Raw genomic sequence first — 15360 nt, 5'->3', positions numbered from 1 at the left:
GTTTAAATAAAGATATGATGTCATTTTAACATGGACTGGATAATTGTGTATTATTTACTGTTCACTCCTTGCTTTATAAACCTGATGTTAAAACAAAGGTTATAACCATTGTAATTGAATGTTTACTTGGTCTTCTTTATGGATCAGAATGCACAACTTAATTCTACATGTTACTCTTAACCAACATGCATTAATACTTTAATACTTTTGCTAACATTTATGCTTACTTTAGCATATTACATGTATTTACTTGGTACATGTGTACATATCAGAAATTGGTTATTTAGACATTTAATACTGCAAATTTATATGATTTATTTCTTATATTTACAAGATTAGGGTGAAGACAAAAGTGAGCATATTAGAATAATGGCATGCATTCTGCTCCATACTTCTAGTCCTCGCTATGGTGAAGTTTACATAATCTGAATCACACTGTCTCTCCAACAGCCACTGGTACACAAGCTTCTATTATTTATTGATGTTTTATAGTAGGGTACATTATGCATGAGTGTACATGAAACGCTGTCCGGGAATATTGCTATCTATAGGATTCCGGAACTATCTTCGATGAATTCTTTTATTGCTTTGAACTTTCACAGTATGTCAATATTATGTTAATACAGCTCTAGAGCTTTGCTGTCCAGTGAGTACAACAATCCAATGAGCATGTCAAGATAATAGTACATGTAGGGGCAAGGTCATATGCTTACATGTAAGTAACATAAATATGGTTCATTTCATGATAGTTTCAAGGCAAGTTGTGAGAAAGAATGTGATAATCTCGTAATGAATTCCATTTTTTTGCTGCATTTATTTACACTACAACATTAGGCTTGATCCTGGTGTTGGTCGACAAAGTTCCCTAGGAATTTCCTTCATGGTTTCCCCATGTTTGTTGCGGAAGACTGAGGACTTGGAACGGAATAGTGTCTAGTCATTTGGATGGGATGAAAAACCAAGGTACTGTATACACCTGACACGGAATAGTGTCTAGTCGTTTGGATGGGATGAAAAACCAAGGTCCCGTGTACACATGAAAGAACCCCTGACAGTTGAAATTAGAATAAGAGTAGGACATACATCTAGCGCTGCTGTCTGGGCAAAATTTGCCTCATCATAGCACACTGTATGGGGTATGCCATCTTTATTTGCCCAATCTGTGCAAAACAGTAAGACATTAAGTTGTTAAACCAAATTTTAATTTTATTTCGTGTTTTGCTTCAGTTTAATTGATTTGGCTTTCGGTGGTACATATATGGATATACATGTATATAGTGCATGTACATGGTACATATAACATTGATTGCACTGAGTGGTCTAAATTAACATGCTGATGATATCAGTGGCTGGCACAGATTTGGATATGCCATGGCCCAACTCCTTGATTGTACACCCCCCAAAATATGTTGAATACAATTTGATTCATGTTTTTATTATATGAATTTTGTTATGTGATCGCTGGTGTATTGAACAACTTGCTTCATTCATACTCGGATCTGATATGAGCATTAAGTATGTTTATAATAATCTACAAAAACCAGGAGTAGAAGTTGGTAGAAGTTATCTCTCTCTCTGTTAGTCTGCCAATAAAAACATATACACATATTGAAATGCAAAAATAGAAATGGTGAATCTAATATAGGACAAGATATCTCTTTTCACTTTTGATGAAGCAGCATCTGTTTACAAGTTCCATTCGACATTTTTTACTTATTCTGATCAGAATAGCAAGTTGTAATGTTAGTTACTACATGTACTTGCATTATCACTTGATATATATAAGATTCTCTGCTGCATGCACATGGCACAGGATCCATGCTAGCTCAATGAGTAAGGGAATTCTGGTTTTGGTTTCCGCTTGTCAGTGGTTCAGGACACAGGGTCTGGTAGGAACAATGTCAATTTTCAGAAGGGAAGAAAAACAAGGTCCTGTGTATACACTGATATGCAGGTAGAAGAATCCTTGACAATGACAGTTGGAATTCTGAATAAGGGTAGGTGACATGCTGATGTCTTCATTGGGCCAGGTGGTACGGAAAAGTAGGATGTTAGACTCCATTTCATTTCCGTTTTGCCAACATTTTCGATATGATTCTTGGATGATTTTAAAATCAGTCCCAAACAATTTCCTAAACATGCAGGTACATATATAATGTGGCCCCTAACCCTTGTTCTCTGTAGTGTATATAGTTGGTAGGTCAATTGATGTAATCCATGCACTTTAGATCATCGGGTCTGTAATTAAGTCCAGTGGCTTGGTTTCTATCCCAAGGACTAGGAATGGGATTGCCTATTCAACCTTGTGGGTTTTCTCTGTGTCCTCCAGTTTCCTCCCAATGCTTCGTGTACATGTACTGAACCCTATAAAAGTTGCCATATTGTAGTCCCAATATAACCTAGTTGTGTGTGTCAAGTTAAGCTCTCTCTCTTTCTCTCTGAAGTGCGCAATACAGGTAAATTTTATATATATATATACATATAGCCATTCATTTAAATGTCAAGTGTTTTAAGCTTTCATATTAAATATTCTATGATTTATACGGTCTTTGTTGACATATGTTGGATTCACTTATAGATAATTGATAAAAATAATAGTATTGATGAGTCATCAAGTTTATAATATTTAATAATCAACGATCAATTAATGTAGTGGTACCGCTCCATGTAGCAGAAACTGTTGTAATGATTTACATCATGTTGTATAAAAGTTCTATTAGTCCGTGCAGGAGGACCGCACTACACACAAACAAAAACGATAAGACTAACAAGCGGACAAGACACCAACTAGACAGCCATTGGAAGAAATAAATTATAAATTTGAAATCTAGTGAATGGATCCGAAGGCTAGCTGTAAGCATCTACTGTACTGCACTGCACACTCAAAATGAAAAACAAACTTACAATAAAACAGAAAAACCCATGAAACAAGATGCAGCATACATGTAAAAAAAATTTATTTCCAACTTTCTAGCCTTTTATTAATATTTTTCAAATCCAATATATACAATTATTAATATTGTACATACATGTACTCATGTCGTCCTCAAAATAAAATATTATTTAAACCAATATTTTAATAAAAGAGCTAACTGCTCTCTGATATTGGTCAAAACTATAAGTTGTCAATTTTAATTTATTTTATGTGGTAGTTTGTTTTGTAGGACGAAAGTTTTTTTTAGGTATAACTAATTTTGTGTTCAACTAGAATTAATAAACAACTAACAAGCCATCTCCAACTTCGTCTTTCAAAACAAATATTTAATTGTATACAGCTTATTACCCCATCACTAATTAAATTTAATCGAAATAACATAACACATCAACCCAAGTAAATGATTTATTTTTACCTAAATAAAAGTGGTTTACCCAAGAATTATCATCCATCATAGGATTTTGTTAGTGATATTTTTATTACGATAATGGTACATGTATCAATAAAAAAGACAAATCTATGTCAGACATAATTATAGGTACCAGAGGAATTGTGCCGAACAAAGCTGGAATTTGTGCCTCACAATGTCTGTAACAGGTGCCTGATTTCTAACTCTGATAAGATACTATGTGTACAATGTACATGTATCACGAAATCTGAAAGGTAGGAGCTTTAGCAAATCACGCAGAAGTGAGAAATTTTTACTAATGAAGTGTAAAAAATTAATATTCGCAGTCCTTTCAATATTGTTGAGATCTGTGACGATTTTAAATTTCTGTCTGCATTTATTATGAACTGTGAAAAGTTTTAATAATGTTAATGACTAAAATCAATTTCTTAAACATGCATCATTGGGATTGGATATTTGTTTTTTGTTGTAAAGTTAATGAGTCTGGAACATTGTGAAATTAATCTTTTTTTTCTGTTTTCATTCATGTTGATCCTGATTGTGTTCATCAACAGATTATTTGAGAATATAATCTTAATGTATTATTCAATAGTCTGATTGCCTGATGAATATTTCATTATTCTGTCGAAAAAAAAGATTTCACTGTCTGGCCCAGGAACTTGTTTGCCCCAAAATCTATTTCAATTACGTTAAGTGGAACATTTTTTTATTTGAAACGATTTTCAGTATGACATACATACATGTAGACCTTACATTTAGATGCTTGATCTTTCCCTGTACCTGTACAGACATGTTTGGCGGGTTGTAGGGTTTTTGGGGGTCCAATGTTTTAAATTATAAGATCTGTCATTGAGTCAAGTGGCATGGTTTCGATTCCTACCTGTCCAACCTCGTGGGTTTTCTCATGGGTCCTCCGATTTCCTGCCACAGCTACAGTAAAAAGGATACTTACTCACATATTATTCGAATAAAGTACCATGTGTTAGTCCCGAAATGACCTAGTTTGTGTCAGTTGGACGATAAACCCCATACCTCTTTGTCACATACATTACATTTTTTGGCGAATGTTGAATATTTTTGATTGTTATAAAACAACAATGATAGAAACTAATCCAGTAAGTCAACTGTCAGTCAATTTAAATAATTAATGATTGTTGAAAACTTAGCCTATATTTATAGAATCACGAATCTAAGATAAACAGAGATAAGGTCGTCTGTAGACTGTTATATCGTTCCCCAGTGACTGTTAAATATTTTATTCCTACATGTAACCACAATTAGATTTTATCTACAAAAACCCATATAAATGTATCTATATTTGTTAGAATCAAAATTTAATGAAGTACCGGTCGGTAATCGTTATAATGAAATGAAATGGGCTTTTAACGTCAAGTTGATTCCAACTGTCAAGGGTTCTTTTACGTTCACGGCAATGTGTACAAAGGACCTTGTTTGTTTTATCCCATCCAAATGACTAGATACTGTTCCATGCCATACCCTCTATCCTGTATGACTAGATGACAAGGGGAGACCACTTCAAAAAATCCTGAATCATACCAGGATCATGAATGTAGATTGTATCTCCAGGTTAGCAAGCCAGAACCTGAAATCATTATGAATTCATAGATAAAAAAAATTACCCTCTATCCTGTATGACTAGATGACAAGGGGAGACCACTTCAAAAAATCCTGAATCATACCAGGATCATGAATGTAGATTGTATCTCCAGGTTAGCAAGCCAGAACCTGAAATCATTATGAATTCATAGATAAAAAAAATTACTCATAATTGACATTGAGATATAAGTGCATGTACATGTACTGCCTAAACAGAAAGTTTGTGTGTCTATGATTTGTTTGGATTGCATAGCACACTGTATGGTGTATGCAGGTCTTCATTAGCACAGTTGACATTTCATCATTTGTATTTTGTGCTACAGATTTGAGTATTTTATACTACAGATTGTGTATTTTGTACTACAGATTTGTGTATTTTGTACTACAGATTTGAGTATTTTGTACAACAGTTTTGTGTATTTTGTACTATAGATTTGTGTATTTTGTACTACAGATTTGAGTATTTTGTACAACAGTTTTGTGTATTTTTTACTACAGATTTGTGTATTTTGTGCTGCAGATTATGTATTTTATACTTCATATACATGTATTTTGTACTTTAGATTTGTATATTTTTTCTGTGTAATCTTCTATTTTGATTATTGCAAGTTTTATCGTATTATATCTGTATTTAGATAATTTGATATAAATATAGTATAGCTGAATATTCCTGTATCTTGTATTTTTGATTATTGCAAGTTCTTGGAAATGAAATGTAATAGGGTTTAACATTTTACATTTCTGCACCTACTGGGCTAATGAAGACGGAGTGAATGTTCTATCATCATATCCATATTTAGATGATATCATAATGGTACTTCAGATTATAATAGAATGATGACACTACCAATGAGTTGTAGTGATTAATACACCATTATATAGTGAAATGACCAAATGTTATTCTGAGTCCATTGTTAGTACATGTATTACACACTGGGTTATTTATAGGCATGATAATCCTTAAGATGAAATTATCTCAGTTAATTGTTTTGTATGTATTTTTATATTGGAAGCACATACTTTGAGAATGAGTTAGATTAAAACTATTATAGTATTAGTGACTGGTATGGATAGTGTATGATGCAGGATGTGTTATTATTTTTATCTAGAACAGTAGAACATATGGTACTTATTTCCATTTATAAAAGGACAAACCTTAATATGCTTATGAAAATCCAGAATTTTTTTGGAGGTTTATGCTTTGAGAACGAGCTACATTAAAAGTTAACCATTAGACATCTTTTGATGAATTGACAGGTTAGTCTTACACATAAATAATTGGTGTGATAGTGCACGAGGCAGGATATGTTAATTATTTGTAGAACATCTGGTACTTATTTTCATTTAAAAACGAACCATATGAAAATCCAGAAGTTTTTTTGTTCTCTCCCGTTTACATACAAATTGATGAAATTTTGTGAGATTGTTCATTAGGGCATAAGAAAGATCCCTATCAAATTTTAAACATTCCTGATTGTTAATTTCAATTTCGTTCTGTAGAGTTATCTGTTCATTAGCAATCTGACTTATAAAGTTTGTGAATGCAATACAGGACAATGTTTTCAGTGGAATTTTTAAATTTCATACATGTACTTTAGTCATTGATTGCTGTTGTAACTGATATTTTGTAAAAATGATAGTAACATACATGTATTAACATTTCAAGAGATGAAGGAGCTGTATGGTGTTGAGTCATAATACTATTACTAGGACTAGAGATGCTAGTCACATGATGAGAATTTCTCCATCTTTTCTAGTATTATGGTAGTAAGATTGTATTTTTAGACATGATTTTGTCCCACAAAATGTAATATCAGACCGTATATTTATTTCTGGGTTGCACCAGTAGTACCAGTAACCATATGTATCATGTTGGACTAGTGCATATTTATTTTAGTTATCTTCTTTAAATAAAACTAATTATTTCTGTATGTGATACTTGCCATGCGATTGTTACATAATTTTTATTTTTCCGGATTCCACCGGACTTGTCTAGTTTATTCTGGTATAGTGTTTTTAATTTGATCCTGTTTTCAAGAGCTTTGTTGCTTGTTAGTTTTTATTGCGTATTTATTTTTGCATTTACAATGTAACGTTAAAGAAATGAAAATTACTGCTTAATCCCAAGTTAATGTTTCTGAAAGTCATTTGTGGAACTTTGAATATTAATGTCCACAATTAATGGCATCCAAAACTTAGGCTGCCTGTCTACAGTTACATGTACCTCCGCTTGAGAATTTTTCTCAAAGTTTCATACATGCAAAATTCAAGGGTCATTGAATGGCTAGGTCACCAGATAGTACAGTAGGTCAAAAGTCGGAAAAATTCAAGTAAACAATATCGAAATTAAAAAATCGGCATTTGGAGTAAGTTCAAAACAAAAAATAAAAGTTCCCAAAAATTGGAATCAAAATGGTGGCTGAATATCGGTTTGAAGGTTTTTTGTTAAAAAATCCAATATGGCGACCAAATGTTATTGAACAAGGGCTTTGAAAAATGAAAGATAACATCTGGGGCTAACACCACCATACTGTATGTCATTTTGAGTCTATTTTGAAAATGGAAGGCCTCTGGGAAAATTGGAAGGCCTTGATAATTTCTGGATGTTTGCAGAAGCCGTCACATAAATTATATTTGTATTCTATTTTGAAGGCCTCTATGTGTTCCTTATTTCTACCAAGTTTCAAACTTAATACCTCAAATACTAAGAAAGATACGGCATCTTGAATGATGAAAAATGCTGAAGAAACTTTCGCAAATCTTTGATTCTAAAACTAATCGAGTGAACTTCCGAATTTTGAAAAAAACGTCAGAGTCCCTTATAGGATTCTTCCATAGAATCAAAAAATGAAAACCTGACTATACAACACTATACTATGTGCTTTTAGACCCATTGTATGAAAGAGAATGAGTTCAGTGTACATGTACTACAGTATGAAAGAGAATGGGTGTACATGTACATACTACAGTATGAAAGAGAATGAATGTATGATGTAAAGATATAGGTAGACATGAAACATGGTTATCAGATGAATCACAGAGAGGCTGTATAATATTATACACATGCTCCCCACCCCACCTATTGAATAAAATGTTTTTCTTTTAAAATGCAAACAGTCCTTTTCCAATAAGTTTTTGAGGGATGGGGACTTTAAATTAAACTTTATGTGAGTGTAGCTTTTAATGACTATAAGTAAATATATATATATATATATGGCAAGGCAGTATGCTGGGGCCCCTAACTACATGTACATGTACAGCAAGGCGAATGTCAATATCCACTTGTTACACAATGAAAAATATTTGTAGTTAAGTATACATAGATTAGCATGGGGCCCTATTGCTTAAAGGGCCCCTATGCTCATGGATCCCCAAGGCAACTGCCCAGCATGGCCATGTGTTAAGACGGCCCATATGTAAGTGTCTACAATCATAAACTATTCTGTGTTATGGCTGTTAAGAATGATGGATGGATTGAGAACATGAGAAGAATGCCAACAACAATTACCACCATTTTATTGTTTTCATGATATTAGTCTAACTATAGATATAACAGTATATCCCCATTAGTAATAAGTACTCGTACTGTTCAAAATACACATCTTATCTCATAACTTCTTCTCAAGACAATTCTCATACCTTAAGTAGAAAATGGTTTAGAATATGTCAAAATTCATCTGTTATTTTATTTAAGGATGGGGATTGTTGGGTGGATGAGTGGTATAACATATGCACTGTTGATCATAGGATCTGTCAAACAATGTGACAAGGAGTATGGTCGCCTGCCTAACCTTGTGGGTTTTCTCCGGATCCTCTGGTTTCTTTCCACTTCTAAAGACCCTGACATGCAAGCAGATTATTGAAATAAAATTGTACCATATGTTAGTCCAGAAATGACATAGTTTGTGTTGAATGGACGTTAAACCCCCTCTCTTTCTGTTGTGTTGTAATATCCATTACTTTAAACTATGTCCAATACTTCAGTCATTTTGAGAGAGGGGTATATGGTCATGTTCAATGCAAACAGGAAAATTTTGCCCAGACAATATCAATTTGTACATTGGACCTTGCCTTTTTATGCCTGGGGGGTTGGATGGCCGAATGGTTAGCATGTGCATGCTGTATCATAAGATCTGTCATTGAGTCAACTGACGTGGTTTTGATTCCCCGGTTGTACGTGGCAAGGAGTAGGATCACCTGTCTAACCTCGTGGGTTTTCTCTGGGTCGGACGTCCTCCGGTTTCCTCCCACTGCTAAAGACCCCTACGCGCAAGTGAATTGTTGAAATAAAATTGAACCATGTGTTAGTCCCAGAATTACATAATTTGTGTCGAGTGGACGTTAAACTCGATTTCTCTCTCATTCTCTCTGTCCCCTTTTTATAACATTCACACTTTGCCTTATGACTCCTGTAGACAGCCCTACTGCTTGAATAATCTGGGTACATGTAAAAGATGTCATAATACGATCAAGTAAACATGTTTTGTAAACAGAAGTTGTGTAATAGGAAACTCTTGTCAATAAATAGGAAGTAATGTGTTTTGTTTATCTGATGACTAATAAATCACATTAGTTTACAAGGAACAAACTGAAGTCATTTAATGTGTTATAAACATATGAATACCCTTCTTTGATTGGGACATACACATACGTGTAAGTATGAAATGAAAGCACATTTGTATGAAAACCTTGTTTAATAAACTCTAAAAACAAGGATTTTAACTCAACACCATGAATTTCAGCTCAAACACAAAGCCATGAGTTTCAATACAAAACTATGAGTTTGAATACAAAACTATGAGTTTCCCAACCATTAGTTTCAATATAAAACCATGAGTTTCAATACAAAACCATGAGTTTTAATACAAAACCATGAGTTTCAATACAAAACCATGAGTTTCAATACAAAACCATGAGTTTCAATACAAAACCATGAGTTTTAATATAAAACCATGAGTTTTAATATAAAACTATGAGTTTTAATATAAAACTATGAGTTTCAATATAAAACTATGAGTTTCAATACAAAACCTAGGATTTCAACTTAAATCCTTAGATTGAAATGAAAACCATGCTTTCTACTCCAAATCTCATGTTGTGAAGATATTTAGCTAGCTGTTAGTAATAAAATAATCATGTAGAATTAATTAATTGTCTTTTTATTTTTATTTCAGAATGTATTTAAATATAACTGAAGTATTATAACTACCAAACAATGAAATACAAGGAACATCTGACGATTATCATGAAATTCTTAAAAATCATCAATAACTGAAAAGGCGTCCATGATATTGCCATAGGGATATCAAACATGGCATCCAAATCTGATGGTCTCTATGGAGAGAAAGATCGACCAATGGAATGTTCTGTTTCATGGGATTTACTTTATCCACAGGAATTAGCCAAAACTCTTAGAGAAGGTGGAGAAAAGGTGAGTCTAGAAAGCAATAAATATGTCAATGGAACAAACTAGGAGATTTATGTCTCTCAGACCCCATCCCTCTGTTGAGATGATAAATATGAACGTTCTTGTTCCATTTATCACATTATTGAAGTCAGCTTACCACTGATCAGTGGAAGTGCCTGTAGCAGTGCTGGATTAAGGCTCTGCTGGCCCTAAGGCACATTTTGATATGTGGCCTGAAAATACAGATATGTTGGGCTCATTGACAAAAGGAATTAAGTTAAATTTAGCAACGACTGACCAGGCTGAGGATTGTCTTTTCACAGAACCGCCATCAAAATTTTCACCTTGGCTTCCCTAGTCATATCAGCTTGTTTTCGACAATGTTTCACTCGTTATGTTGGTCTATGCATGTTTATAATTACGTGAAATACATCTAATGTTAATTGCGAAATTGATGAAAATTTAAAAAAAATATGAAATTATTTACGAGATTCTTTCCCACAACAAATGTAAACAAACCTCACGTGTGTAAAGGGACGAAACATCATGTCAACCCTTTGCCAGAGTATGGAAAGCTTTTAAGGACAAACGCGTAGATGAAGAAGGATGCAATTTATTTACATAAAAATAAAGGCAAGCATTTTTTTCACCACTTTACTTTATTATTTTGTGGCCTGGATTTTTGGCTGGCCCAAAGGCACATGCCTTATTTGCCTTATGGTTAATCCAGCACTGGCCTGAAGGGCTTTCAAGTAAAGGGTTGTATATAATCTCCTATCAAGCAATGCACACATGACCATAGAATAATATAAGCATTTTATTTTAGTCTCGAAATGACCAAAGTATTGTATTGATGAAACATTAAAGGAGCATTTTTCGAAATTGGCAATCTTGACCAGGGCTTCCTCTTCAAAATTTCCACTGTCGGTCATTTTTCGAAGTTGGTGATCTTGACAGTTTTTATAAGCCCACATTAAAGTCTGGTTGTATATTGTTGTCGCCTCATTCCGTCCGTGTCTGTCTAGGGTCATGAAACGAAGAAGTCTATTGATTTTCAGCAATCCCTGATAATTACTGCCAGATTTATGGCCCTTGATCACTTTAGTTTGACACTCTCTCTTGAAGCTAAAGTTATTATCTGATAGACTTTTTATTTATACACAGAATTGGACCAGAAGTAATTTAATAATTTCTAGAAAGTTAGAAAGAGAAGATTTTAGAAATACAACCATCTACATAATGGATAATTATATAATTTACTTATAAACTTTTATCAAAATGCATAATTTACATGTATATGTTAGTCCTGGAATGACCCAGTTTGTGTCCAGTGGGAAACTCCATTTCTCTCTCTCTCTCTCTCAATAATTTTTCATTCAAACAAAAGAAAGAACAGTATGACATGCAGGACTCTCTACCTCTCTCTCTCTCTCTCTCTCTCTCTCTGATTTAAAGTTTGTTATCATTTTGTGTGACTCATACATGTAGCTGAACAGATAATATGAAATCTACAGACTAATATAGATATACACTGATACCTGTCAATCATATCTCATTTAGTGTTTACACATGAATATATGAATTTGATCATTCATTTGTCATATAACTTGCACTTTACGGTATGTAAATCAATGACTAATCTATCATATTCACGGCTGTCAAAAAAATATGGGTTTTTTCGCAATGTGCATCACAATACAAAATTTGGCCTATATTAATATGATCACTTTGTTCTTAAATACACAGCCCTAGTCTTACTGGATAACTGAAGACATTTGTCCTCTCTGCTCAGTGAGTAAGGCACTGGCTCCCTAACCAGGAGGTTCGAGGGTTGGATCCCAGGGTTGGTCGTGAAAGTTTCTCAGGATTTTCTTGCTTGGTTTCCCCTTTGTCAGTAGTGCAGGACAGAGAACCACAACCATAAAGGGTGATGCATTTACATGTAGATTAAAGTATTGCTTACAGTTCAGTGATTTCAAAAGAGTGCAGTTTATTTATTTTGTAAATTATTAGTTTATACTCTTCATAACATGAATTGAAGATTCTGTAATGCACAAAATTTGATCATAAGGTTTGCCACATGCTTTTGAGCATAGGCCTAATGCCTCTTTACGCCAAAAGGGAAATAGAATTGTTTGCATGATGTAAATATCAGTTGACTTGATGGAATCATAAAAGAATATGTCTTGAAAGTTGCAGGATAAAGGTTCTGGCGCACAGGAACTTATTGACCTTTAAACTGTTTAATATTAGAAATATAAGCTTCATGAACAATAATTTCACAGAAGATACACAGAAAACAGATCCGCTTATTATCATAGTTATTGGTCTCCTGCGTTCACCATATCATCAAATAACCATAAATTGAATTGTATGAATCATTTGACAAATAAAAGTAGAAAATAATTCCTGATAGTTTCGCCTGTCAACGTTATTATTAGCTTTACAAGCAAACGGTACAATTAATGAGGTTGTTAATTACATCTAGTCTCGTCAGATAGATTCTACTACTAGCAATACATGGTACATGTAAGTTGCTTTAGTATCGTTAGTGGTCAGTTCTTTAGCTGAATGACAAATTGCACATTGCTTCCAAGATAAACTGAAATAGTTTTACTAACAGCTTCTGTCTGTATCTTTTACATTGTAAGATCTGTCATTGAGTCAAATGGCATGGTTTCGATCCAAGGAGCAGGGTTGTCTGTCCAACATTTGGGTTTTTTGCTGGTTTCTCCTGTTTTCATCCACTGCAAAAGACTCTTTATGCCCAAGCGAATTATTGAAATGAAATTATACCATATTGTAGTCCTGAAACGACCTGGTTTGTGGAATTAAACCTCTGTTTCTCCCAGCCTCTCTCAACCTCTCTCTCGACTACCGGTGTAAAATCTTGCAAATGAATTTGTTAGGTCCAACTGCTTTTATAATTTTCCTTCCAACAGTTATTCGTGTAGGCCTAAGTATGTATATTCAAAGTGAAATTTAATGTACTTCAGCAATTATTGAAGGTTGAAATTGGTTTAGATTAATCAGTAGAATGTTTTTGATGATGGTGGTAGCTTTATTTGGCACTTGGCATTGACTAGTATAATTAGTAGATTATGACTGTACACACCATGGTACCATTATAAAGAATAATCTCTTGCCTGCAGATCTGACTCACATAGAACTATTTGTATTATCCTAGTATTTGTGTCATTCTATAGTAATTCATCAATTCTATGACACATTCAAGATGAATAGTTTGAGTGTGAAACATTTCATAGAGAGAAAAACACCCAAATACAGAGTCCGAGAGTATGCTGAAAACCCTGTAAATAGTTTTCAGGTGATATATTAAGAACTTTTTTAATGACTAGGTATGAAACTTTCAATTGATATTTTGATTTGTAAGCATTAATTATTTTTCTTAAAACTTAAAGCAGTAAGCATTAATTACTTTTCTTAAAATATAGGTATGAAACTTTCATTTGCAATTATGATTTTTAAGCTTTAATTCTTTTTCTTAAAACTTTCTTAGTTATTAAACTTTCAGTTGATATTTTGATGTTTAAGCATTAATTCTTTTTCTAAAACTTAGGTATGAAACTTTCAGCATTAAGCATTACCGGTAATTCTTTTACTTAAAACTAATAAATATTGCCATGTTAAATATGTTCAAAGTAATGTCATTTTTGGTTATTTTTACTCTGATCATTTGCAATTTACTCTATATTTGTGTTGTATCCTGTTTATCTATGTAGGTGATAACAAGCATCTGTTATTTAAAACATTGGTTGCACAGGTGGATCACTATAGCATAGTTTACTATATTTGTAAATATTTATATATACAACATGGGTATTTGCTATCTGGAGGTTCTGTGTTCGACCCTAGTGTTGGACGAGAAAGTTTATTAGGATTTTCCGGTGTGGTTCCCCCTAGTTAGTAGGGTAGGAAGGAAGGCCTGGCAAGGAACAGCGTATAGTCGTTCATATGAAACGAAAAATGGAGGTCCTTTGTACACATTGACATGCTCATAAAAGAAACCTTGGTAGTTGGAATTCGATATAAGAGTAGGCCATAGCTCCGTTGTCCAGGCAAAATTTCCCTCATAGCACCCTGCATGGTATGCCTGTCTTCATAAGCCCAGTCAGAGCAGAAAAGTAGGACGTTAAACCCCATATCATTTGATTATTTACTATCTAGTCGTTTGGAATTCAATTGCTGTCCGGGCAAAATTTACCTAATAGCACCTTGTATGGTGTATGCTCATCTTCATTATCCCAGTTGGTGCAGAAAATTAGGACGTTAAACCATATTTCTTTTCATTCCATTAATTGAATCATTAATTGTCTACATTGATTATTGACTAGTAATTTGTCTATTCGCAGAATTACCGGCCCTTGCCGGAAGAGGGAAATGTCTTGACTACATAACATCACTTGGTCTTAAACACTGGAGAACAGCACACGTAAAAGGGCACGAGTAGTTCATGAAGCCCGCTTACATATCAGATGACGTCATCTCCTTCCGGGTATATTGCATGAATGTCTTACACCAATCAATAACGATCAGAACAAACTCACCGCATCATCATAACGTCTTGTGCAGACGTTCATAATGTCATTTTGCAGTTCGATTTATTAATATTGCCAACTGGAGAGCGGGGCTTGGTTAAGTGTTAGCAAAAAAAAAAAAAAATAAAAAATTGCGTTCTTGCCTATAGGACTCCTCACAGTGGAACCACTGTGCCTGCAATACTTACATCTATAGGCAAGGCGGTAATTCAGAGGAAAGTATACTAGACATTGTACATGTAATTCAACTAATTGGTATGAAAATTTGTAGAATTTTAAAATCAGTACAAACTACAAAGATTATCCCAAAGAACATGATATGGCCAGAGTTTTGATGTTGAGACAATCCATATAACCACTTAAATAATGATGAAACACCTTTCTGTTGTTGAATGCTCTAAAATATGACATTCATTGATATTACATGTATGTA

General features: G+C 33.7%; 1 protein-coding gene across 1 annotated transcript in view; it reads left to right on the top strand.

Annotated features, from left to right (window-relative positions):
- LOC126812500 (dual specificity protein phosphatase 16) overlaps nucleotides 1-15360 on the top strand; it is a 57178-nt gene that overhangs the window by 6303 nt on the left and 35515 nt on the right. Inside the window, exon 2 of the mRNA XM_056098378.1 lies at nucleotides 10136-10392. Coding sequence (XP_055954353.1) covers nucleotides 10273-10392 — 120 coding nt within the window. The 5' untranslated portion in view covers nucleotides 10136-10272. The remainder of the gene's footprint in view (nucleotides 1-10135; nucleotides 10393-15360) is intronic.

This window comes from Patella vulgata, chromosome 2, assembly GCF_932274485.2.
Source record: "Patella vulgata chromosome 2, xgPatVulg1.2, whole genome shotgun sequence".
Lineage (NCBI taxonomy): Eukaryota > Metazoa > Mollusca > Gastropoda > Patellidae > Patella > Patella vulgata.
This window is presented reverse-complemented; position numbering and strand designations above follow the sequence as displayed.